This window comes from Panthera leo, chromosome D4, assembly GCF_018350215.1.
Source record: "Panthera leo isolate Ple1 chromosome D4, P.leo_Ple1_pat1.1, whole genome shotgun sequence".
NCBI classification, from domain to species: domain Eukaryota; kingdom Metazoa; phylum Chordata; class Mammalia; order Carnivora; family Felidae; genus Panthera; species Panthera leo.
Window position 1 is genome coordinate 57,432,421 of NC_056691.1, and position 26,416 is coordinate 57,458,836.

General features: G+C 48.4%; 2 protein-coding genes across 12 annotated transcripts in view; one reads left to right on the top strand and one right to left on the bottom strand.

Moving 5' to 3' along the window:
* The window catches only part of TMEM8B (transmembrane protein 8B), a 69,265-nt gene that overhangs the window by 5,194 nt on the left and 37,655 nt on the right, over positions 1–26,416 (top strand). For 3 of the 11 annotated variants that reach the window (XR_006195799.1, XR_006195800.1, XR_006195801.1), the window contains exons 2-12: positions 314–503; positions 881–1,088; positions 7,136–7,269; positions 7,585–7,853; positions 8,466–8,791; positions 11,856–11,949; positions 12,134–12,257; positions 12,350–12,492; positions 12,762–12,940; positions 20,505–20,651; positions 20,785–20,901. Coding sequence is in view for 8 of the 11 variants with exons in the window: in XM_042912568.1 (XP_042768502.1) it covers positions 314–503; positions 881–1,088; positions 7,136–7,269; positions 7,585–7,853; positions 8,466–8,791; positions 11,856–11,949; positions 12,134–12,257; positions 12,350–12,492; positions 12,762–12,940; positions 20,505–20,651; positions 20,785–20,901; positions 21,156–21,533 (2,309 nt within the window). In the remaining 3 variants the exon portion in view is untranslated. The other 8 variants (XM_042912571.1, XM_042912568.1, XM_042912572.1 and 5 more) reach the window with 8 other exon arrangements.
* Positions 24,372–25,468, bottom strand: LOC122204839 (olfactory receptor 13C7-like). Its single transcript, XM_042912578.1, has one exon. It carries the CDS (start codon positions 25,386–25,388, stop codon positions 24,372–24,374), a length of 1,017 nt encoding a protein of 338 aa, XP_042768512.1. The 5' UTR covers positions 25,389–25,468.

Consider the following 26,416-nt stretch of genomic DNA (forward strand, 5'->3'; position numbering starts at 1 on the left):
AGGAGAACAATGGCTCCTAAGTGAAGGGTCATATAAAGGGTCCTGGTTTGGGATGTAGATGGATGTAGGTTTGAAATCTCAGTTTGGCTAGGCTTGAGCCTCAGTTTCCTTATCTGTAAAAACAGGTCATTTTCCCCAAGGCATTGTAAGGATTAAAGCAGATGATGGCTAGGGTAGCATGAGACCCAGCTCCTGGCTCAGAAGAGAATATTTGTTGAGTTTGTGCTATCGGTGAGGAAGATTGGTGTGCCTGTTGCTTAGCAGAAATGCCCTGAGTCCTACGCTGCTCCTTTTTCTCTTGCATGCTCCCCAGGAGGCCTCTTCCTGACTGACTACTCCACCTGCTCACCCCGCAAGCTGAGTCCCTTCCGCTCCTTTGCCAGCACCGAGCTCTTCCACTTCCACGTTCCCGAGGACACGTTCCTGGCTGTTTGGAACCTCATCATCTTCAAGGAGCAGGGGGGAACTTTTGGGGACCACTGTCCAGACCAAAGTGTGACTGTGTGAGTGTCCGAGTGTTAACATCCTGACCCCACCTCCAACCCCAGACCACTCTCCAAACTAAAGTGTGACTTTATGAGTATCTAAACTGACCTCCTGACCCTGATCCCTGACCCTTGTCCGGATTGAAGTATGACTGAGTGAGGGACAAGACCTTTGTCTCCTGACTACTTCCTGAGTACTGTTTGACTGTGTGAGAGTCTGAGCTGACCTTTTACTCTTTATGTCCTGACTCCTGACCTGGAACCACTTTGTTGTATGTATCAGTGTAGGGAATTCACTTGTGTTATTGGCGATGAGTTGACAGTTCTTCTTTTCCCCATTTCCTGTCTCCCACCCCATTGCCTATTGTCTTCCTCTCCTCATTCTGGTCCCCCAGGTATTTCCGGTCCGGGGCACCCCCTGTCATCAATCCCCTGCACACACACTTCCCGGGGGACACAGCTGTGCCTGGGGTTTTCTCACTGACCCTCAGCTGGACACTGCCCAACCGCACCTCAGGCATCTTTAACGTCAGCAGCCCCTTACCTGGGGACTGGTTCTTGGCTGCCCACCTTCCCCAGGCCCACGGCCACATCTCTGTCAAGGTGGGTTAACGCTGCCCAGGAAAGGAGGGGCCAAAGATGCTTCTCCATGTCTGCTGAATTCCCCCCACAGGCTACTTGACATGCTAATCTTGTGCCAGGGTGGGTAACAGCATAAGGGTGGCTAGGGTGGGGCATAGCTAGAGGGCAGAAGTTTACCTGGTGGGCCAGAGGTCTTGATCTGTAGGAGGCAATTTGGGAGCCTTAGGAGGATATAGTGGGTCCCAGGTTAGCTGAAGGGAGAGTCCAGAGTCCGGAATCAGTCAGATTCCTGGCACTGTGGAGTAGTGTCCCTATTAGAAGGTGCAAGGGTTATTCAAGGTGATCACAGAAGCTGCTGCAGAAGCCCAGGACTGGTCTGGTTCTACATCTTGATTGGTGGTAGCTATGCAGACTCTCATAGGCTTCAGCTCAGTCTTTGGTCCATCTAGGAGAATGCATTCCTCTTCTCTCATAATTTCAGCCCCCTATACCCTCTGGAAGACCATAGGAGAACACTTGGGGTCACGGAAGCCCTTTCCTGTTAAAAGGATGCTTTGGGAAGCTGGTGCCCATCCTGGCTGTTGTTTCCCTTTTCTCTAAATATCAGCACTGATTTCATAGAACGGAGATTTTTAAAGTCTAAAATGTAGGTTCAAAGGTCAGGACGCTTCTTCCTTCTGGTTTGGAGGGGAAAGAAATGCCACAAAGATTTCCTGCCACCTCCAGGTGCTGGGCAGGCCAGGTTTCCTCCTAGTAATAGGATCTATAGGTTTCTTATTCTTATCCATTGGCAGGAAGGGAGGGTATGATGAGCTGGCCATTGGCAGAGTGGGATGGTTATGTGTGTGGGGCCAGTGGTAAGGGTGAAGGACTGAGCACGAACGGAGCAAGAATTTAAAGAACAGGGTGCTGAAGAACATGAAATGTAGTGGGACTTGGCCATTGAGAATTGAAAGGGGCAGAAATTTCCAATTAGGTGAAGCTTTGACTCAGATATATCTCTCCAGGCTGAGTTCCTTGAGGGTTGTGGCTCTGTGATTGTATCAGGCTTGCCTTTCCTCCTTCTGCTATAGCTTGGTGTTCAGAGAAGGTCTTGTGAGGCTTTTGAATGAGTTGAGAATTGTACAGGGACAAGTGGACCGGCACTGCTGTTATCAGAGATGGGAACTAGGTCTGAGGTAGCTTCCTGAGGCCTCAGTGATAGGTCTGTTTTTCCTGAGAGTGATGTGCTAGAGAATTTCCTGTCAAGGCCTGGGAGTCCTCTGGATGACAGCATGTTAGTAACTCACCTGGAAATGCCTCTGGGTTCTGGGTGGATCTTGACTCTCTTCAGAACCAAGGGTTATTCTATTCTGAGGAATGTCTTAGGTCTTTGGCCAAATCCCAAAGAGCCCATTCCTGATCATAACTTTGATCCTTGACTCTCTTTGTGAGAACTGACAGGGAGAATTCTTCTGAAGCCCTGTTCTAGTTATCCAAAAACCTTTCTGGATGGGCAGGAGGAACCTGGGGCCTAGGCCTGGACTGGGATTATAGGAGCTAACACCTGGTTAGGAGAGGTCAGAACTAGCCTTGACATAGCCATTTGCATCTAGATATAGGAAGTAGAGTCTGGGGATTTGGAACTGCAGGCTGGAGGGTTAGCCAGCAGAACTTCTGGGATGTGGCAACATTAGAGACAAGAGGGCACGGTTATACCTTACCCAATGAATGGCAGCAGACCTGGATACCATGAGAGATGTAGGTCTTTAGACAAGGACTCTTCTAGAGGCTTCGGGGTGGGGATGGGCAAGGATCATCCTTTTGGTTCCCCTAAGAATTAGATTATCTTTTGGAATCTTACATGGGCCTTTAAGGATTCTTAAGTTCTCTGGGTAATTCCGTAAATTCAATCCTGTGGATGAATTGTCCAGAGCATTCCTCCAGGGCTCCATCTTCTTGACTTGCTTTCTCCTTATACCATTGTCCTGACTTCCTGTGAGGCTTCGCCTCGGGTGAGGTCTGAAGAGTCCCAACCATAAGAAGGCAGCACTGTTTCTAGGGCCCTCCTCAGCTTTGGACCTATAGTCCTTGAGCACCTGCTTTGTCTCTGACCTTGGATTGGGTGTGAGGGACACAGATAAATAAGATGTATATTCGTGAGATACAGGAGATGTTTTAAGAGGACAAAGGAGAGATGGCTAACTCGGCTTGGTAGTATGGTGGAGGCGGTTTTAGGAAATAGGAAGTGAGGCCGGATGTCGAGAAAGTAAGGAAAGGCATTCCAGGTGGTGGGGGTAGCATGGGCTAAAGCACAGAAGGGAGAACTGAAGTGGTTCAGTGTGGAGTGGTTGTTGGAGTGGGTGAGAGAGCTGGAGGGGTGAGCAGAGCAGATGGTGAAGGACCTAGAAGCTTGAACTTTATCCTGAGAGTGATTGGGATCCTTAAGAGCTGGTAAAAGGGAAGTGAGTTATCTGGCCCTGGCCATTCTCCTGAGCTCTGTGGAGAGCTTCTGCGAGCTCCTGTGTCCATGCCATTCACTGCTGTATTCCTAGCACCCAGCACAGAGCCTGGCACGTAGTGAGGGCATGGCATATTTTTATTGTTCTTCTGCCATCTTCTCAAATTCATAGTGTCCAAAACTGATCTCACTTCTTTCCTTTTCCCCCTTTTCCTATCAACCTCTTCTGTCTTGACTCATGCCCCCCATCACCTTGTTTTCCCTGTCTCGGAGCATGTGCTCGTTCTGTGGTGCCCAGCCTGCACTGAGGGACCGGCCTTTGGATTGTAGATAACATCTGGCACTCACATGGCTCATTAGGGGAAAGTTTTCCAAATGTCTGGAGCAGAGTTCTCCTCAAATGCTTCCTCTTTCCAGCTCCAAGATTTGAAAGTAAATGAAAGCAGGTAAAATAATGAAAATAAGGATAGGAAAACAAAGAAACAGACTAGAGAAGAAAGGATTCGGCTGAATCCACCAACTAAGACCAAGCGAAGCTCTGTGTCTCAACTTGAAGAGATTAAAATCTACTAACAGTGCTCATTCTGCTCTTCCTCCTCCTTCTAAATTATTATATTTGTGTTTCAAATAGGTAATATATGCACCTGGTACAACATTCGAAAGGTACAAAAGGCATACAGTGAAAAGTAAGTCTTCCTTTCATCTCCTTCCGGTCCCCACTTCCCCTCTCCAGAGTTAAGTAGTAACTAGCTGTTAACTAGTTCCTTATATTACTCTTTCCTAACTGAAACACTTTTTCCTTTTGGCCATTGTGACTTTACAGAACTGTCCTTATTTTCCTCCTGTCCACCTCTTCCTCCTTCTCTGTGTCCTTTCTTGGTGTCTCCTCTGCCTGGTGCATATTGTGGGGCCCCAGTGCTAGGTCCTGAGACAGTTCCTTTTTTATTTCTCCATTCTCTTGTTAGGTGTCCCCAGAAGAATAGTTTTAAATACCACCTATAGGTTATGCCTTCCAAGTGTATTCCATGAGTCCTCATTTCTTTGAACTTCAGACTTTGTATTTAACTGCTTACTTGGTATCTCTGATTGGATGTCCAAGAAATGTCTCAAACTTAGCATGTACAAATCAAAACAAAGCCAAAAGTAAAAATCTCTTTGATTCCCATTTTACTTCTTCTAGGCTAAGCCTCTTCTCTCTCTTTTCTTCTCCATAAATTGGCACTGCTATTCACCATTTGTTCAAGCTCCAAATTTTGGTGTCATACTTGATTCTTCTTTTCCCTTTAACTCTCTATAGCTAGTCCATAAAGAAAAAGTCTTGTTGACTCTACTTCTAAAGCATGCTCTGGAGGCATCCACTTCTCTCTTTCCACTCTGAGCATACCTTCCCTGAGCTTTGTCCTGGACCACTGCAGTAACCTCCCAGGCCTCTCCCTGCTTCCACTCTTGCCCCCTGCAGTCTGTCCAGCACTCTTCCATGTTGATTGGTGCTGACCGAATGTGGGCCAGGGATTGTGCTGGGTACTGGGATATCCCTACAGAGAAGGGCAAGTGTCTTTGGGCATCTTAGTCTGTAAGCCCTATCCAGAGTCTAGCTACCCTGCTCAGGCATTCCTTAGGAAACTCAGCCCAGCCATACTAGGACATCTAGAGTTCAGTTGAAGGCTTTTCTTCCCAGCTTCTTTCAGACTGGTTCACACTCTACTTCTCACTTTGGCCCTCCTGGTTTCTCAAGTGTCCTTGCTTTGGCCCTGTTCCTTACATGACTGCTGATGTTGGCTCAGTTTGGACTCTCTCACCTGGCTCATGCCTTGGCAGTTCCTGAAGACCTGGCTTCTGGTGCCCTTTCTCTTGCCCTATCATAGGGCGAAGGCTGCTGTACCTCTGCACCTTCCCTGCTCTCCACCGATTGAGTGCTTCCTTCCACAATAAAGGAGGAGTGTTAGATGTGCCTATTATACGGTTTAAGGAAGGAATGCATTTTAACCATTGAGGTCATGTCCACTAATCCTTCAGTTAAGCCAACAGCAAGAAAGATGTGGAGGAAAGTATCTCTTCCCCTGCATTGTCCATCTTGCAAGGAAATGAGCCACCTCCCAAGTGTGAGCCTCCACCCTTGGGGCTTGCTTACTGCAAAGTTATTGTGGTGGTAATTCCTGCCCTAGGAAGTGGGGTTGATGAGATGCCTTGTGTTAGTATTTCTGGGCCTTAGGGTTTGACACCAAAGATGAGGGATCTGCTTTGGATATCAGAGATGGAGGTCTCTGAGCAACTAGGTAGGTTGAAGAGCTCTATGAAAGGATCCTCTTTTTTAGCACCTAGTATTTGCCAGGTGGTGTGCTAGGCATTGAGGATGCAGTGCTGCAAAAGGCACAGAAGAATTCCAGGCGAAGTAGTGAGATCTTCTGGCCTGGCATCCGTCAAGGCCTTCTTCCAGCCTTGTGGAGTTTTGCTGGAAGTCAGTGCCTTGGCTGGCTTATTCCATGGTATGGAACTCGGTGGGATGTCAGAGCCTGCAACTTTGTCTGAATGAGGTTTAGAGGTTTGTGTTGGTCAGAATAACCACATAAATAAATAGTAGCCTCCAGTTTAGTGGGCCCACATAAGGCCATTTGTCCAGAATAACAGAGAAGCCTAATCAGGAACCCCATCCTCTGAATTGCTAGGATTGGTGGGCTTAGGTAGCTGCAGATGTTGCAGAAGAGGAACCAGAACAAAGGGACTGTGCCCACTGAAGAGTGAGGAGGCTGTGTGTGCTAGGTGGTGTGAACTGAGTCGACAAGGGTCAGGGATTTCACCCAGAAGAGCAGCTTAGATGTGACTGTTGTCCAGCAACGGAAGAAACCCAGCCTGATTCAGAAGAAGCAGATGAATCTGTGGGTCTCCTGAGGCAGAGCAGTGGGAGGGGAGACAGAAAACAGGCTTTGGCTTCATAAACATCAGAGCTGCCCCCAGCTGTGTTGATTGATTGATTGGTTCATATATTCAGCAGACATTCATCTGTGAGGTACGCACTTTATATTACGTTCCATATCTGGGGGAGCAAAAATAAAATAAGACAAGGTTCCTGTTTTCAAGTTGTTTACAGTCTGGAGGTTGCCTAGGAGGTAGAGTGGCCCTTCCCTGGAGGTGTTAAAGCAGAGGCTGGACAAGCTCTTGGGAGGGCAGGTGGGGGATAAAAGAAATTAAAGATTCAGATTAGTAGGCTCCGGTGGGTTTGGACTGGAGGCCTCAAGGAGCTTTCTAACCCCAAAAGAGAGCCGGTGTTCTAAGTTTTTGAGGGCTTGGAGGGGAAATGGGGTAGTTTGAAATTGCATCAAGGGATGGTCCAGGACTGCTCAGGAGGAGGAGTTAGAGTGGAGGAGGAGCGGGCCTGATTGTCGGGAAGGACTGGGTTTGAGTCCCCAAACAGCCAAGGCTGAGGATCACAGCAGATCCTAGAGACCTAGGAAAGACAGAGGTGCAGACAAGGCAGGAGGGACCTAGGGCCTAGAGAGACCTCAATCCTAGCCCTGGGGGCAAGAGGCCGGAGGAGCTTTGTCCCCGACCCCTCAGCAGATTCTGTTTGCCTTGCTTTAGTATCACCCTTGCTGTCTCTACCCTCCCACCACCCCTGCTTTTGTCTCAGGGTCTCCAGGATGAGTGTCAGTACCTCCTTCAGCCGCAGCTGATTGTCCGGCGTTTGCTGGATGTTGCTGTGCTGGTGCCTGGCCGTCCCTCAGAGCAAACCCTCTCCCCGCACAATCGCTCAGCCCTGTACAAGTAAGTCAGATACTCCCCCAAACCTGATCCTTTCCCTCTTCCTTTCCCTCTTCCTTCCCTGGCCTCAAACAGGCAATAGCGTTCTTTTGGCTTCTTTTCATCCTCTGGCCAACCTGGGCTGCTGGGCCACCCAAAGCCCTGAGGGTGGGTTGGACCCCTGCCTCCCTCTCTCTCAGCATGGACAGGAGGACCTGAAAAGGCCTCCTGTTATCCCCTGTCCCTTTCTGCTAACTTCTTCCTAGCGTTTTCTTCATTCTGGTGTCCTTCTCACCCTCTCACCTGTCCTTTCTTACCCCCAACCTCCCCTCTGTCCAGGGTCTTTGTGCCCAGCTTTACTTACAGGGTTTCAGCACAGCTGGTATGTGTGGGGAGCCGCGGGGCATTGGTCTGCCCCCTGACACTGCGCCTACGTCCCAAGGCCCCACCCCTGCACAACTCAAGCTCTGTATCCTGTGGAGGTGCCTCGATGTGCCAGCTGGAGCTGGCACTCCCCCCCTGGGGGCACTGGGTCTACGTGCGTGTGGAGATACCATCCCGGGGTCCTGGCAGGACCATCCGCTTCCAGCTGTGTGTGCGGTTGCAAGGTCAGAAGCCCCACATCTGCCTCTGCCACTGCCACTCAGCCTGTGCTGATGTCTGTGGCTGGGAAGAGGCAGCGTGGTGGCTGTGTTCGTTGACCCTCTGCCATGTCCCTGTAGTCTGCTCAACTCCACCCAGGCTCCTTTACACTCTCAAAAGCCCTACCAACTTGGAGCTTCGATTTGTTGGAAGGCCTTCAGGTCATTATTTTGCACCGGATTTGGGGCTAACTAAGGGACCTCAATACTCTCCTTGGCTTAGTCTCTTTTTCAGTTTCCTAGGGTAGGCAGGGGCATCAAAAACCACCACCCTTGCCAAAGCCCATGCCAAACACTGAGAGGGCCCATCATCTGTTTCAACAGTGTCTTCACTGCCCTTAGGGAGGGACAGATGACTTGGACTCCCTCCACATGACATTACATTAGCTGTGACCACTAGGAACCCCCTGGGCCCGTTCCTGTGACCCTGCATGCCCCATATTCCCGAGGGGCATTTGATTCTAGTTCTTGTCTCTCCCTACCCTTTGCTAATTCCTGTCTGGCTCAGATCTGGTTTGTGGTGGGGCTGCAGGGCTTGTGAGGGCAGCAGGCCCCAGCACTGATTTCCTCTGCCCACAGAGTGCCCGCAGCCCAGCCTGTCCCGTGTCCTGGTCCCTGGAGCTGCCATGAACATGCCCCAGTCACTGGGCAACCAACCACTGCCCCCAGAGCCACCATCCCTGGGGGCCTCTCCTGAGGGGCCTGGGGCCACATCTCCACCAGAGCACTGTTGGCCAGTGCGCCCAACGCTGCGTAATGAACTGGATACCTTCTCTGTCCACTTCTACATCTTCTTTGGCCCCAGCGTGGCCCTCCCCCCTGAGCGCCCGGCAGTGTTTGCCCTGAGGCTGCTGCCAGTACTGGACAGTGGAGGCGTCCTCAGCCTGGAGCTCCAGCTTAATGTGGTACTCTTGGTGGAAAGCAGCGGGGGTGGTGGGGGGAGGGGGGAGGTTGTCCTGGAGGGGAACTTCAAGGAGAAGGTGTCAGGGGTGTGGGGACTCTTAACTCCTTCTGGAAGCACATCTGGGTTCCTTTTGACCAACTTTATGATTAGCGACCATGTCTCAGCCCAATTCTGGTCAAAAAACATTCCCCTGAGTATTGACTTTACTACGGATGGGCTAGGTCAGCCAGGGCAACTCAGAGTGGGCTAAACTTATCCCAGTTTTATAGGCTAACCTTCCGCTTCCTAAGGGTCTCTATGGCAGGTGTTCACTTTTCTTGCAAATCTCCTGTGATGGGGAGTTCATTACCTCTTAAGGCCATGCAGTCCATATTTAGCTCTGATTGCTAAAGGCAGTCTTCACATTCCATGAAAATCTGCCTCCGTGGATTTCTACCCACCAATCTTTGTTTTGCCCCTGAAGCTATAGCCAGTAAATCTATCCTTGTCCTTTTTATTTTTTTTTTTAAATTAATAGACTTGGTTTTTCAGAGAAGTTTTAAGCTTATAGAAAAATTGAGCAGAAAGTAGAGAGTTCCTATATCCCCCCTCTTTTCCTGCACAGTTTCCTCTATTATTTACACCTTGTATCGGTGTGGTACAGTTGTTATATGCTATCTTATTTTAACAGTCCTTCATATGCCCCTCAATCTCCCCTAAGCTGAACAATCTCAGCATCTTAGACATCTCCCATCCTCTGCTGTCTCCTCTGGTCATGGTGTCTCTGAGATCAGTGATCCAAGGGGGTCTGACCAGGGTGGCAGGTGGTGTTTGTGCAGCCTGAGATCCAGTTCCCTCTTTCAGCTTCCACATCACACTGGGGAATCACCTGGGGCCGCGGTGAACTAACATCTTGAGGTCTTTTCCTTTTTCCTTTTTATTTTCTTCAAAACAGTTGTAGACACTTACTTTTTTATTATAAAAATAATAGGATCACATGTAAAAGTTTTGGAAAGTCGAAGACATAAAATTGTGTGTCCTCTCAGTCATTTTTCGTATTAACTTCTGTGTTTATCTACTTGCAACCAAGGGGCATACGCATTTTCATGCTCTGAGCCTGCCTGGCTCGTGTGAACTGCTGCCCATTCCTGTCTCATATTTTTGCAGTGAACTTTGTAACTTGAATGGAAGAATTCATGTCCATCTTTGAGCCATTGCCTAATACTAGTTTGGGCCTTGGGTCTTCCCTGCTTTATGTAATTCACACACTCGAAGAGCCAGGCTTCATTATTTTCAGCATTAAATAAGACTGGGCTGAGGGCAGAGTCCTGTATCAGGACCTTAGTGACTGTCTTAGACTGGCATTGATCCAATAATTTATGTGCTGTTTCCCCAGCCAGGCTTTTAACTCTATTATTCCCCTGCTCCGGGGGCAGGCACCATTTTCCTATCAGCCAACCTGAGACCTGATCTGTGGCTAGATGTGGTCTTTTATGGCACATGGCTCAGAACTTTTTGTCCTTCTGCTGGTCAGGACAGAGCAGATTCTTCAACCTGAAGACATTCCTTATTTTCATACTTAAATTTGGACTCTTACTGCCTTTGGGCAGTGACAGTGAGGTCTTGATTTGACCTTGAAACTGTAGCACCCATTTCAGAGACCAGCACCACGCATACTTGTTCTTCCTCAGTGTCTTGAGAGTAGAAGGCCAGTGCCCCCACCCCCCATGGCTCCTCCCTGGCCCTTTCTGCATTCATCCGCTTATATTACACCCATCTATATGCCATGACATTTGTTACCCACTGCAAACAGTCCGTTATATTTATTCTGAAAGATGTTGGCTCATCTTCTATGCTTTTTCCCTCCAAGTATTTTGATTTTTTTCCCCTTGGAATCAAGAACTGAACATTTGGATCACAGAACTGCATACCTAGAGGACATTTTTCCTTTGGCTTCCCACTAGAATGATTTCTATGGAATACTCTGGCATATTACCCTGGCTTGCATTGAAGGAAGTTATAAGCAAGTTGTATGAAATTCACCCTTGTGGTTGAGGACAGGATGCATGACAGAACACAGTGCTTCTTTGATTAGAATTTTCCTGAGAACCACCCCTTTGGATGCTGTACTTTTGAGACTCTGATTAAATTTTATCTTATGGACTCATAAGATAAAATCTGGTAACTCATTATGTTTCCTTTTTTGCTTTGGTTGCTTGGAAGTCAGCATCAAATATATGGCTCACAGCTAGAGACAGACTTTATTTTCTTATCTTGATCTTTAAATTTCCCTCATGCATTTACTTCATCCTATTATATGCATTTAATAAGCTACCTCAAATCCTTCTTGAATGAGGTGAGCTTATGGCATCCTGTTACTTTTATTGTTGTAGACGCTCCTTACGTTTAGTCCTGTGGATATCTGGTTTCTTTAAATCCCAGACAGGTTGCTACATTAACCCCTCAGGCATTCTGTTACTGATATTTAGTACCTAGGATCACTTCACCTGAGGAAGAATACATTTCTTTACACGCCTCCTGCCTTCAGACCCAGGTGAAGATAAGAAGGTGACTGAAAACCTTACAGTTACCTTTGTTCACAACTAGTTTCTACATCCAGCAACAGTCCCCCTCCTATTCCCTCCAGCAAGCTAGACAGGACTGAAACAGGATGTTCTCCCTTGCCTAGACAGAGTTTAAACAATTCTGCTCAAAGACAACATTCAGAATTGGGCCTTTCCTTCTCATTAGTTTTTGAAAGATCTCTGCTGTGGAAGATCTGGTGTTCTCCAGTTTTTCTGTTCTAAGAATGGAGACGAGAGAGGGAGAAGGAGAGAAAAAGACGGGGAGAAGGAGAAAGGCAGGCTTTGATGTAGGAATGGAGACGAGAGAGGGAGGAGAGAAAAAGACGGGGAGAAGGAGAAAGGCAGGCTTTGATGTAGAGAGCACCTACAGGAATGGATGTCCAGCGAGCTCTTGGAGGGGTTTCTGGAGAAGGGTTAACAGGTGTAGGAGTCTGGGGGCTGTGGGGTGGTGGTAGGGCTTGGAGGGTGTGACTGCCTCTTCTTCATACCTGCCCTCCTCAGAGCTCCCTGCGCCAGGAAAACGTGACAGTGTTCGGATGCCTGACTCACGAGGTGCCCTTGAGCCTGGGGGATGCAGCAGTGACCTGTTCTAAAGGTGGGGGTGAGGAACGGGAGAAGCAGAGGAGGCTTTAAGTCTGGGGCTGGGGCAGTAGGGGATGGTATGGAGAAAGGATGGGCTAGGGAAGTAGGGTCAGGTGGGTGAAGGTTCTTTAGGTCTTGACCCCATACTGACTCCTCCTCCCTCTCACTGATATATGCCCTCTTCTCCCTTCTCTAAGAGTCCCTGGCTGGCTTCCTCCTCTCCGTCAGTGCCACTTCCAGAGTGGCCAGGCTGCGAATCCCCTTCCCACAGACCGGGACCTGGTTCCTGACCCTCCGCTCTCTGTGCGGCGTGGGGCCTCGGTGAGCGGAGCGGGGCGGGGCGGCGCAGGGCGGGGTTGGGACAGGGAAGTAGTGGCCGGGGCCGCAGGTGACCACGGCCCTCATGTGCGCAGGTATGTGCGGTGCCGGAACGCTACGGCTGAGGTGCGGCTGCGCACTTTCCTGTCCCCTTGCGTGGACGACTGCGGGCCCTATGGCCAGTGCAAGCTGCTGCGCACGCACAACTACCTGTACGCGGCCTGCGAGTGCAAGGCCGGTGAGCGGGCTGGGCTGGCGAGGGAGCCGCGCCGGTGGGCTCCTGGGTGGGGGGTGTGGGGGGATGGTCTGGACTGCGGGGCGGCAGCTGGAACTGAGAATGGGTTTGGAGAGAACTGGAGGGCTGAGCTAGGGTGAGACCACCCACTACTGGCTGTGATGTTGCGCCTGGCAAGAGGCCGCCAGCAGAAGTGTCTGCCCAACCCGAACCCAACCGTGGCTGCCTTGGGCCCTCTTCCACCTTCCACCTTGTGCTCTCCCCCCTCGCAGGGTGGAGGGGCTGGGGCTGCACTGACAGTGCAGATGCGCTCACTTATGGATTCCAGCTGCTGTCCACACTTCTGCTCTGCCTGAGCAACCTCATGTTTTTGCCACCCGTGGTCCTGGCCATTCGGAGCCGATATGTGCTGGAGGCTGCTGTCTACACCTTCACCATGTTCTTCTCCACGGTATGCGGTGCATCTGTGTCTTCACCAAGTCCTTATTTCATGGTGATGGGTGAGGGTCTGCATTTCCACCGTGTTTTCCACGGATGTGGGGATGTCTACACCTTCATCATATGAGGATGTCTCCTTTTCAACGGTGTCTTCTACAGCAGTGTCATGGCATGCGAAGACTATAGTGATTTTTGTAAGGCACATTGGGATAAATTAACAAGGCCGTTTGTAACTTAAGATAAGCAACAGCCACTAGAAACAGTGTGTGTTCTCCAGCTGTGTCACACCCCAGGGGCCAAGGAGACCTTTACTTAAACACCCTGGCTGTTTTATGGTATGGAACGGTGTCTACAGCTTCACCTTTCCACTCTGAACGGTGGCAAGGGATTTGCACTTTCTCCCATGTCTCTGTACGGAGTCTCCACTTCTCATGATGTGAGGGCTAGCTACACTGTGTTCATGTTCCTCATTGTCCTGGGGACTTCTGCATCTTCAACATGTTCTTATGGTATGAGAAGGTGTATCCCCATTTAGTCACCATGGCCTCCCTGATCTCTCATGAGAGCTTTTGGAAGACAGAGAGGATGTCTCTACCTGGGTGGTTTATAGAGCATTCTGGCTCTTGGGATCCTAAGAAATCTTATGGACTCAGCTATGTCCTGAGCCATCATGGGAAGTGGTGGTGTGACATAAAATTCCAGCTCAAAGGAGCATATTTTGATGAAGATTAGTATAGTTTTAAATCCTTATCCTCCCAGTACAGAATGTCCACAGTCCCCTCTCTGTGTCTTCCCACTCCTCCACAAACAGAAAAGTTCATATTAGAGCAAGCATCACAGTGAAAGGAAAAGGTAGAGGAGTGAGCCTGCGACTGTGATGTAACCCCCATGTAGATTTTCCCCCTGAGATGCTTCATCTAGGGATCTTTTCAGCTCATCTCTGGACTCTTGGCATCTGGTGACATATAGTGCCTGCTTATGAGCACTGCAGAAATCTTAGATAGATTCAGACTTTCTTCTTGTCTTGGCAACAAGGATCACAAAAATCAATATGTGTTTCCGTTTTGTTCAGCATTAATAGATCACACATATGTCCAAATCACAAAAGTCCTACTTATCATTCAGGAGAAAGTAGGGGGTGAATTGAGGGGCATGCTGTAGGGTCCTCTAGGATGTTCATGCACAAATGAGGAAGAGGAGGCTATAACCATGCCCTGTAGAGAGACCTTGGCCTCTTCAGCTGGGTGAGAAGGGCACACTCCAATTTTGCTTGGCTGCCCCCCACCCCTTTTAGACCTGCTCTGACAGTGCCTCATTCTATTTTTATAGTAGAGAGTGTTTCTCTTTACTGCCAGATTCCCTTTATACTGTTGCTACCGAATCCTCTAGCAACAACTGTTCCACCAGCCCACTCCTGGATGCATGCAGATCTAATGGAATCCACAGTTAGTAAGAGTACCTGAGTGTGTTAGGAGCCTGGAGCATGTGGGGAGACTGTGTCCATTCTCTGCACTTTGCACGAACATCTGGGCATTGGCTCTAGAATGTTTAGTATACCAGATGACTCCTCATATTCTGGATACAGTGGCAAATTGTCCTTGACAGAAAAGGCCTTTTCCCCAGTTGGAACACCAGGGGAGCCTACAGTGACTGACATCACATACAGAGCTTCCACTTTCTTAAATGGGATAATAAGCAGAATGCCTGGCTGGCTCAGTCAGTAGACCAGGTGACTCTTGATCTCAAGGTTGTGAGTTCAAGCCCCATGTCAGGTGTGGAGCCTACTTACAAAAGAGAAACACACAGGATAATAAGCAAAAGATCAAGGAAAAGATCCTGGCCTCTGAGGTGTTGCCTGAAGTCTTGCTCTAACCCCTGTTCTTTTACCACACGGGCCAACATGTAGAGCTTCTAGTCATCCAGTTTTCCTGGGCAAGTTCCCATCTCTCTTCCTTTCCCATTCTTTACTTAGTCTAGACTTACTTCGTTCCTCCACAGTCTGCATTTAAGGACCCATTGATCATATTGCAGGTAACAGTCCCAGGGCAGTAGATGACAGTCTTCCCTATCTTCAAATTGAGGACAGTCTACACCTGGGAGTAGCGCATCGAGTCCTATCCAGGGCATGGGAGTAGACAGTAGGTTTGTTCTTTAGGAGTTCAAAGTGTAAATATGTAAAATATTTAAAATGCAAAATACATTACATAATATGTAAAATACATTAAAAGAAAAACAGGTCACAAATCCAGCACTTGATTTTGTATGTAGCAAGACCAGTTCAGATAACGGTAATAATAAAATAACATTTAGTGTGTCAGGCACTGCTAACCGAGTTCTCACAATAGCACTAGAGTAATAGATAAGTACTTTTTTTAAAAAGTTTATTTATTTTGAGAGAGAGAGAGAGTGCACATGTGCACAAGCAGGGGAGAGACAGAGAGAGGGGGAGAGAGAATCCCAAGCAGGCTTCAGGCTATCAGTGTAGAGCCTGACTCAGGCTCAATCCCACGAACTGTGAAATGATGACCTGAGCTGAAATCAAGAGTCTGATGCTTAACTGACTGAACCACCCAGGAACCCAAATAGGTGCCCTTATCATCCATTTTTGCAGATAAGGGCAGTTTACCTACTTTGTCTGAGGTGTAACATGAGTGGTAGAACCATAGATCCCTCACATGTAATCGCTAAGCTATATTGTTCTCCAAGTACCAAGGCAGCGAGGCAATTGATACATTTCTAACCTGACTTCAGTTTTCAGAAATCTGAAGTATGTAGAGAACCTTATGACCTCAGTTTAATAGTTCTCAAATTCTTTTTTCTCAAGGGGCACCTGGGTGGCTCAGTTGGTTAAGTGTCCGACTCTTGATTTTGGCACAAGACATGATCTCATGGTTATGAGATTGAGCTCTGCATTGGGCTCCACACTGATGGAGCCTGCTTGGGATTCTCTCTCTCCCTCTCTCTCTGCCCCTCTCCCATTTCACACACATACACACAAACACACATTCTCTCTCTCTCTCTCTCTCTCTCTCTCAAAATAAATAAATAAACATTAAAAAAATTAAAATAGTTCTCAAGTTCTTAAAAGGTAGGAACCAATGAAAAGGTCAGAAAATATAACCAAATACAAGAAGTCATCAAGGGAAATCTATCAATAATTGCAGTTGTGCAACTCTAACGCATGCCGTCCAAAGCCGTGAGCCCTTCACAGTGCTAGTCGGATCCTTACAATCCGCTCCCCAAAGACCCAGACAGAGCTGATGTCTGGGGCTTTCCTTGTTGACTGCTGACATCCTGGCTACAAGCCTGCCTTCTCATATCTCTTCTGTTCCTCATACCTCACAAGTAATTCTTAGTGGCCCTTGGCAAAATCCCATGATTTTTTCCAAGAGGAAATGGAAGCAGAACATAAAAGAGTAGCAGTAACTTCCATTATATCCTGAGTGCAAATTTTCCAATCTTTGCACGGATTGAATATATCTGCATTTTCAGTTTTACATTCTATAGTGCCTGGATACTCCATTTTGAAGCATTAGATGAACTCTACAGTTAGGTTATAAAAATGTAAAATTCCATAGAAAAAAAATTTACATTAATTTTCAAAAATTACCTCATAAGTAAAGAACTGTCCAAAGCCGAGGAAGTATCAAATTAAATTAGAATTATATTAACAAAAGCCAATTTGTAGTCTAAATTTTTTTTCTTAAATATTCCCTTATCTTCCTGTGTTATTTCTATCACTTCTTTTTATTGCTGCTAACATAAGGAATACCAATGTAAAAAATAGCCCATAATTTTCAGCGGATCAACGATACTACAAGTTTGTTTGTGTCTTTATTTCTGTATGGAGGAAAGTTTATTACAGTAGGGATGTGCTTTCATGAACATATATGGCATAAAGTATAAGATGACTAGAGCTTACTGAGCACATACTGGGCACCAAACATACAGGAGAGTACTCCAGACTTTTAGAGTAGAGTCTCCCAGGTGACACCATAACTAAGCCTTCAGGAGGCCATTCTGGTGTTTTGTTCAGCCGGTTGCTTCCAGGAGATGGGCAATATGTTTACACCAGTGAAGTCTGTGGTGGTGAGTGATTTGCTTTCCTTTGTTGACTACAAATTGTGTCTCCTGGTTAAAGATGGTAATAAATGGGGTACCACGGCAAGGGATAATGGATTCTGTTACACGAATAATAGAGCAGGTGGAAGCAAATATGTATATCCCAGAATATATAATGACAAGATGCTGTCTTCTCCAGGTTGAGGAGTTTCAATGAAGTAAGCTGACACAGGTTGTTGGCTGGTTTCCCTAGCAAATTGTGCCCCATGAAGGAGTCAGTGATGGGCTTTACTGATGGTGTTTTTAGACATTCAGCAGTAACTGTAGCCAGATCAGGATTGGTGTTCTCCTCACGCTGCAATTTTAATTTAACTCTACCCACATGGGTTTCCTACAACCTTAAACAATCTCTCTGACCTTTTAGTATGCTTGGAGAATCATCAGCCATAGAATACTAGTGAAATGATTGCTCTCCAAACCTCTCTACTCCAGAGACAAGCCCTCCATTATCCCCTACTCTTTTTTTTCAGTGCAGAGAAATTCCTAGGAGAAACTCAGCCTTCAATTAATTATTCCTTTAGATGTGTCTTCACTATTAGGTGATTCGGCTTTACTTTTCTTCTGCTGATGTGTATCTTCTCTTATCTCAGATTGAAGGATTTATTACAAGTCCCTCTTCCAGAAAGGGCATTCCAGAAATGCCCAGTTTGGGCATTTCCTCCTAAATACTTGAAAGTCAGGCAGATAGGAGCAAGTGCTCGGTGAGGGCTGAAATGTAGAATTAATGTTTTAAAATGAAATCCAAATCAGAAAACAGTATTGGGTAATTTAGTAGTTGTAGAACTTATATCTGGTCTTAGAGGTAGAGAATAATCAATATCCAATAGCTAAAATAGCAAAAGACCAAAATATTGATTTGATTAGGAACCAGAATTAACTCTCAATTAATTAGGACATACAAGAGAAAGAAAAAATTGATAAAATAAATCTTTTAGGTGTGTTCAAACACTAATATTAATGCAGATGCGGACTCCCATGAAAAGTCTCTCAGAGTTTCCCAGTAAGAACTCACTTTCTCAGTTTAATAATATGTAAGAGGGAGCCATGTTCCCAAACTTAAAAGCCTGGGATACTCAAAACGTGATCATTCCAAAGCAATCTCTTTCTGAAGGGACAGCATTTTTACCTCCAAAGTGAAGGGAAAGACAGAAGACAGATACATAAGCTTAGGACTTTAAAATTTGGAGGAATCAAACCCAAGGTTTCCCAATGCCAATTAATACACCTAAGTTTTCTTTTTCATTTTTTTTCTTTTTCTAAACTCCTAGCTCCTCCCTATGCTTACATTATTCACATTTCTTCCTTTGTCACAGGTGCAAATTTTACAATTTGAATAACTGGATGAAATCTTCAACAAGCTAAAAAGAAACTTAGCAATTTCTTTCTCATCCTTTGTTTCTAGAGACTGAACTTTCGAGTCTGTTTTCCCGCTCTATTGTCGGCAGCTCTGCACCTGGATGGGATTCTTCTAGTTTTCACAACAGACCTGCTTCTGTTTTCCATCTGCTTTTTTCTACAGGGGATACTGTTTGATTAAGGCTGGGGTGTCATGGTTTGTCATTTGAGGTCAGGATAGAATGTTTTTTCCTGAACTTTTCTTCCTGACCTCACTTCCACCTTCTCATTCTCAACTCTAATGCAGTCAAGCAGGAGACCAGGTTCTCCCACTTCCATTCTTCCCAGAAGCGACAGAGACCCATTGCTGCCAGAACGGAATGACTTGTGATATTACTCAGCTACCTCTTATCTCACCTGTGGACTGGATATCCCTGCCCTCCACCCACAGGCAAGGTTATGCCTGTGGAAGGCTGGGCTACCTCTCTCACTGAGGTCTGTAAGGCCACCTCTCTTGGGACTCGAAGAGTCCTTGTGATGTAGGGTTGCCTTTCAATAGAATGATGAAGAAGTTGATCTGGGCTGCAAGTTGTACCTAAAGGGTCCCTTCAGTCAGTGATGAAGCTGCTTCAAAGGCCACCTTTGGGTGGTACAACACAGCTTTCCTGCCCCAGCTTCAGTTCAGCCTGATGTATTTCATTCCAACCCTGGCAATGACACCAGCTTGTTTCTCTGATCAAGAGATGCCCTTGGTAGCCATGGCTCCCTGAGGACCTGGGGTGACATGCAGGGGACAGAGATCAAGCATACTGTTTCACAGAATCTTAAGAAATTTTTTTGATCCCCTAAAATCTGCTAGTATGTCTCAAGGTCAGCTCCAATGAGTAGATTTTCATCGTTTATATAGGTCAAAAACCTTTTTTCTCCCATTATAGCATTTAAATTTTCTTCTTTCATCACCATAAGGATCTAGTCTTCCTGACCCAGAGCAGGGACAGTATCAGGTGATGGGGGAGTGAGCATGCCACCATGATGTTCGTTTTCAGTCTGGAGCTGTTTGTCCTCATAGGTCCTGTTTTGTCTTTGGGTGGGCTCATAGCACATGACACAGAGGGATATATGTTCCCGTCATTTTTGCACCAAAGATAGTCCTAAAACCATACATGTGATTAGTGTTTGATACCAATAAATAAATCACATAAATTCTACATGGAAGTTCAGAGAGAGGTGACAGTAAATGTTCTAAGGCAAAGAGAACTCAGGTTATTCCTGGGTAGCCCTTTTTACAAATAAGGGAACACAGGATGCCAGAGGCATTGTCCAGAGAGGCAGAGGAGTTGGGACCACAGACCAAGGACGGCTGACTGCAGACCTTGGTTCCTTAATGGGGGTGCCCAGTATAGTCTGATCCAGTTCCACCTGTGTCCTCTGCACCCCCTTTGAAGCTCCTGAATACTCTCCTCTTTACCATCTTTCCCACGGTGGAGGATAGGTGGACACTGTCCCTTCCCTACATTCTTTTCCGTGGTGTAAAGTGACATGCTCTTATCCATGGCCTAGGGACTGCCTTTTTCCTTACTGTTTCATCTCTCCGCCCATGACATCGGGTGGGAGGGGATGAAGAGGGCCAGGTAATGTAAGCCTGAAGATGAATGCATCTGAAGATGAGGCTGAGCTATCAGGGGAGACTGGGATATGCAGGGGTGGCTTAGGGTCTGGGTTGGCCACAAGATCAGAGTCCAGCCCCACAGCTTGGGCCAGGGGTGGGGATTATAGGTGGGACCCATGGCGAGCATGAGAAGTAGGGAAGGATTGGCCTCAGTTTGACAGACCTGGATCCCCTGCCTGCCTGGTGCTCACCACAGTACATTCCGGAAGCAGAAAGATTAGGAGGGTGAGGCTGCCAGATACATACAGCTTGTGAAGCAGACCAGGCCTCCCTACCACATTCTTCTCAGAAGCAGGGAGTCAGTCAGGCATTTCCCAGTTCTGCTCAGTCTGTGATCTCTGACCTCTGCTTTTCTGACAGCAGTATACTACCCTCATGGTCTCTTTCTCCAGTTTCACGGACCTGGACTACTGCCCCAGGTTCTCTCAATGCCTGTCATTTCTTCCTCCAGTTTTACCATGCCTGTGACCAGCCAGGCATTGTGGTTTTCTGCATCATGGACTACGATGTGCTGCAGTTCTGTGATTTCCTGGGCTCCTTAATGTCGGTGTGGGTCACTGTCATTGCCATGGCTCGTTTACAGCCTGTGGTCAAGCAGGTCAGTCCCGAGTGGGCCCTGGGGGACAACCGTAGGCAAAGTCTACTTGAAATTCACTCCCAACCTCTCCCTGGGGGCATTGCCAAGTGCCCCTCTCCCACCCGGCCCAGCCCCCGGAGTCCTCTTTCTCCAGGTGCTGTATTTGCTGGGGGCTATGCTGCTGTCTATGGCTCTACAGCTTGATCGGCATGGACTCTGGAACCTGCTCGGACCCAGTCTCTTCGCCCTGGGGATCTTGGCCACAGCCTGGGTAAGGTTGGGAGGGCTAGGGGAGGGGGGAGTCCCAGAAGGACCTGGGTGCAGGGCCCTGAGTGTCTGGTCCTCAATGTAAGATGGGCTTGGACCCGGTCATCATCATGGCGCTGCTCGTGGTGCCCACTCCAGTCTTGGCAGGTGCCTTCAGGTCGCGACCAGGGCTCCAGGGAAGCCTGAGAATGACCAGTTCTGGCTCGGGTTCCAAGGCCTCGTATTCCTGAGTCCCACTTCTCTGCTTCCCCCAGACAGTACGCAGCGTCCGCCGCCGGCATTGCTACCCACCCACGTGGCGCCGCTGGCTTTTCTACCTGTGCCCGGGCAGCCTTATTGCAGGCAGTGCTGTCCTACTCTATGCTTTTGTGGAGACCCGAGACAACTACTTCTACATTCACAGCATTTGGCATATGCTCATCGCTGGCAGTGTGGGCTTCTTGCTGCCCCCACGTGCCAAGACTGACCACCGGGTCCCATCTGGAGCCCGGGCCCGGGGCTGCGGTTACCAGCTGTGCATCAATGAGCAGGAGGAGCTGGGCCTTGTGGGCCCAGGAGGGGCCACTGTCAGCAGCATCTGTGCCAGCTGAGGGGGGGTCTTTGGGCCTGCCCTTGGGGAATATGAACCCTTCCTAGGGGCAGAGAGCCCTTCCTGGGAATGTGGAGCCGTCCCAGGGATAAGAGACAGGTTGTGTTTCTAGAGGCCACGGAGTCTTTCTTGAGGACATGGAGCTCTTCTAGGGGCCTGGCGCACTTCCTGAAGGCTTGGAGTCTTCCTGCATCCATGGAGTCCTTCTTAAGGACTGGAGCCTGTGCAGGGCCACAGAGCCCCTCAGGACCAAGGAGTCACTCCTAGGGGTGCGGAGTCCTTCCCAGGGAATGGAGCCCTCCTAAGGACATGGATTCCTTCCCCGGGAGACAAAGCCCTCTCAGAACATGGCATCATTCCCGAGGAAATGGAGTCCATCTTGGGGAAACTGAGTCTCCAGATCTTCCCAGCAGCTCAGCAACTCTGGCCTCAGGCTTCCTTCCCAAGGCAGCATCTGGGCTGTGCCATGCTGTCTTATGCTGGGAGGGAAATTGCAGGACAGATGGGGCTGGGGCTGGGGCGGCTGGTATTCTGAGTTGATGCAGGTGGAGTCTGGTGTGTCTCCAATGAAGTATTTGCTGGTTCTGTGCTGCCTTCTTTCCTGGGGCCAAGGGTGTGGGGAGGAGAGGGTAAGAGATGGTCTGAGGCAATCAGCAGGGGTGGTGGGAACCCAGCCAGAATGAGCTGCTGGAGCTTTTGCCTGAGGCTTTTGCCCTCTCATCCTCTCATGGCTGGCTGCATTCACTGGGAGTAGGGAGTTGTGAGTGAGTGTGTGTGTGTGTGTGTGTGTGTATGTGCTGACATGATTTAAATTAGCGAGACAGACCTCCCTTGTGGTGCCCACACTCAACAGGAAAGGAAGCTGAGGTCTCAGGAAATTGGATTAGCAGGTACAAGTCACAAACGTGCAAGAAATATCACGGTACATAACTTATATTTTGAGTCCCCATTTTGCCTGAGAAACATCCTTCGTCAGTTTGTGATTTCTTCTCTTTCCACAAGGGTCACAGCTGAGTCTTAAGGGTCTTATATAATGCAGAGATGTTGGGAGAGAGTTTTCTGGTCACCGGGGTCCACACTGCACCCATCCCCTGAGCGTTCCCACATTCCACCTGGTCCCCAGGCAGCAGTGCAGGCAGGCCATCCCCGAGCGCTTTCCTGTGCCATCTGCATAACCGTTTTCAGTGCTGAGGCTCTCCTGACTTCTGTGCCACATGCAAAGACCTGTGAGGTCTCAGCTGCCCTCGAAGCCATTTCTCCTCTGGGGGACTACTTGGAGTTTTACTTGACCAGCAAGGCATGAGTTGCTCCATCCTTCAGATCCTGGAACCCTGTCCAGGGGTTTGTCCTCGGGATTGGGGCCCAGGGCCTCTTCCTTTTGGACCCTTCTGTGCCAGTGCCCTTGCTGCATCCTCTCCTCTCTCTTTCTTCTCCCTAGCTTAGGGAATCTTTTAATAATCTGGAGGTGGAGAAGTCTCCCTTTTCGGTTTTTCTCCCTAATCTTTTGTCTATGCCTTAAGACTCTTCTGTTAAGACTTTAGAGCCTAGGAAGCTCAAAAGCCAGGAAAAGTCCCTTTGTTCTCTGCTTTCTGCATTCTCTTTTCCTTGGGGCGCTGAGCAGAGTGATGTGGCTGACTGAATGGTGAGCCAAGAGATGTGGGCTAGGTGTCTGTTGCCATATCAGATATACATTTTCTTCATATTAGGTTGTACAGACTCAGGTCATTAGGTTGCATGAGCCCAAATAGCTGGGATTCAGAACAGAGTCTGCAGAGTACAGAAGGCACTGAAGAGGGACACAGAGATGGGACAGACCCCACCCAGCTAGGAGGAGTCAGAGGGGTTTTCAGGAAGAGGGGGGAAGATTTGAGTGAGGGCTGAATGATTCCGTAATGCCGAGGTGTTGGGAGAGGGTTCTCTCTGGTCACCAGTGTCCATATTGCATTCCTCCACTGAGATTTTTGTCATTCCAAATGGTCCCCAGTGAGTAAAGCACTTAGGACACAGTATTGTGCCTCGCTTGGTCTGTGATGAGTGGCCAGTAGATGTTAGCTAAAGGTCAAGAAGTGTCTGGACACAGGAAGGAAGAGCAAGGGGGAGACACAGAGGCAGGGCAGACTGATAGTTGTTGGGGAACTGGGAATAGTTTGGCTGGGCCTGGGCCCAGAGAGTGTGTGTGGGTGGAGTGGGGCTGAGGCAAGCAGCCAGTATGAGGTTGGATGGAGAGGTGGGGTCTGGTTTTTATCCCATGGGAAATGAGCCACTGGGGGGATTTAAGCAGGAGAGTAGCATGATCAGTTTGGTGTTTTTGTTTGGGTTTTTTTGAATGGGCATTAGCTAGTGCAGAGGAAGGATTTTGAAGAGAGTTTGGAGGACAAAAATATGGTGACACAGCTGTTGTGATACTTGAGAGAGAGATAGTGAAGGTTTTTTGAGGCAATGTCATTGAAAGGAAGGGACCCATTTAGGAGCTCTTAGGAGGTGGATTTTCTCAACTTAGTGACTAATTCGATGTGTGGGGTTGTGATGGTCAGAGAAAAGGAAGGCACGTCTCTAGTGGCTCTTGGGTTGACTGTAGGATGGCGTGGCAACCGTTAGGCTATTCACAGATTTCTCAGTCTTCCCGCTCCTTCCAGACACATGGCGAGTGTGTTTCGCCTCCCCCTTGATGTTAGCCATGGCATGTGCTTGTGTTGGTGGATAAAGTGGAAGTGAAGCTTGAAGAGCCAGCCAGGCTTTGTCATGGTGACTAGCAATGTTCCAGGTGGTAGCTGCGTTATCATCCTGACACCCCGAGGGATGAAAACAATGGTTCAGAGCAGACCCGCCCACCCAGTCTACTGCTGATGACCTGCCACAAGAGTGAGAAACAAACCCTGTGGGTTTCAGCCACTTCGATTTGAAGTCATTACCATGACGGACCTAGCTGTCTTGCGTGACACAGTTGAAGAGCAACAGGGAAGGTGGGACAATTTCCTGGAGAGCAGGTCTCCCCAGAGCAGGGCTAGGACAGCAGATTTCACCTCTGCATTCCTCAGGCTGTAGATGATGGGGTTTAGTGAGGGCGTCACGACCCCATAGAACAATGCAATAATCTTATCCAGGTTGGGGTCCTCGGCCTTGGGCTTGAAGTACATGAAGGAGATGGTCCCGTAGAAAACCACCACAACTGTGAGGTGGGCAGAGCAGGTGGAGAAGGCTTTGCACCGGCCTGCGGCAGAGGGCACCCTAAGGATGGCAGCAAGGATGAGAATGTAGGACAGGCAGATGAGGAGGAGTGGGGCCAGCGTCAGGACAGCCGTGGCCATGATCAATAGCAGTGCATTGAGAGAGATGTCCCCACAGGACAGTTTTAGCACTGCCAAGATCTCACAGAAGAAGTGATTGATAATATTGTGGCCACAGAAGGGGAGGCTCCAGGTGAGAAGGGACTGCAGCAGTGAAATGGCAAAACCTGTCCCCCAGCTCAGCACTGCCATCCACAAGCACGTCCACCTACTCATGATCTCTGGGTACCTAAGCGGCTGGCAGATAGCCACATAACGGTCATACGCCATCACAGCCAGGAGCAGGCACTCCGTGGAGCCCAGCGCCAGGGTCAGGTACATCTGCAGGGCACAACCAAGGAAGGAGATGGTCCTTTGGGCTCCCAGGAAGTTGGTCAGCATGAGAGGCACAAAGGAGGATGTGCCACAGATGTCCATGAGGGAGAGGTTGCTGAGAAAGAAGTACATGGGGCTGTGCAGGCGGGGGTCCAGCATGTTCAGCCCGATGAGGAGGGAGTTCCCCAGCATATTCATGGAGTAGATGCCCAGGCAGAGCACAAACAGGACCATCTCTAGGTTAGGGTGCTCGTGTAGCCCCAGCAAGATGTATTCTGTCACAGCCGTCTGGTTTGCCATCTCATTCTCCCTCCTTCCCTGTCTGGACCACAGAGCTCTCAGAAAAATCTCTTGCTGACCTGGGAGCCAAGCAGCCTGGATGTGTGCCCTGGGGGCAGGTCAGCCCTGCTGCTGCAATTTAGTTTCATCATCTGATGAGAGGATTGGACTAAAGGCCTGTAAGCTGGCCCTCAGCTCTGCCTCAAGTTGTGATGTAACTTAGGGAGATGAGGCACATTCTAGACCCCTAGACTCTTTGTTGTTCTCCCCAGGGTGGGTGCAGGGGAGACAAGGGTAGGATTCATGTTTGGCACACTCCTTTGTAATATAAAGAGTCCTTGGCTGTTCAGGGAAGCATCTTTTTTAGGTTATGACTCCATATGGTTGAATTTTGCTCATGGTATTTCAGATTCATTCATTTGCTGAATGGGTTTTGAATACTTATTCTGTGCTAGGTCTTGTTTAGGTGCTGTGGGTACACCAGTAAGAAAAATAAATGGACAGAAACATATCACACCTATCATAAGGTTGCCCCCTTTCTTCCCTGAATTAGGTGAGATGAACTTTGGAAGGCCTGTGGGTGATGGGTGATGCTCATATAGTGTTCCTTTGGGCATTAAGGGTCAAACATTTCTACTCCACAAGATGTGTAAGCCTGATGTGTGGTCATCTGTCTTTAAGGAATGATAGGCCATCCGTTGATTTTTTTTTCCTTCCCTCATCCATTGATTTTTAGAAGATCATATAAGAACATAAAATTCCAGTAGAGCCACTGGTCACAGGATCTAACCCTGGTCATGCAAGCCAAGTGACTCACTTCTTGGCCTCCATATTGCCTTATAGAATAAATTATATTGACAATGATGTCTCAGGAGGAGGGAACACCAAGCTCTAATCTGTCAGGGGCATTGTCTTTCAGTGACTAGTTTTAAAAGGGAGGGGTAGGCAGAGGTGGCAGTTCTCTCTCAGGTGGCTTTCGTTGCTCTTCTGAGCTGGTCTCATTGCCTCCTTGGGAAATGCCAGTGTCAGGAGGGAGCCCTAATGTCCCT

Excerpts from the sequence above, each read along its gene's own strand:
- LOC122204839 (XM_042912578.1), bottom strand. The coding sequence starts at position 25,388 with ATGGCAAACCAGACGGCTGTGACAGAATACATCTTGCTGGGGCTACAC.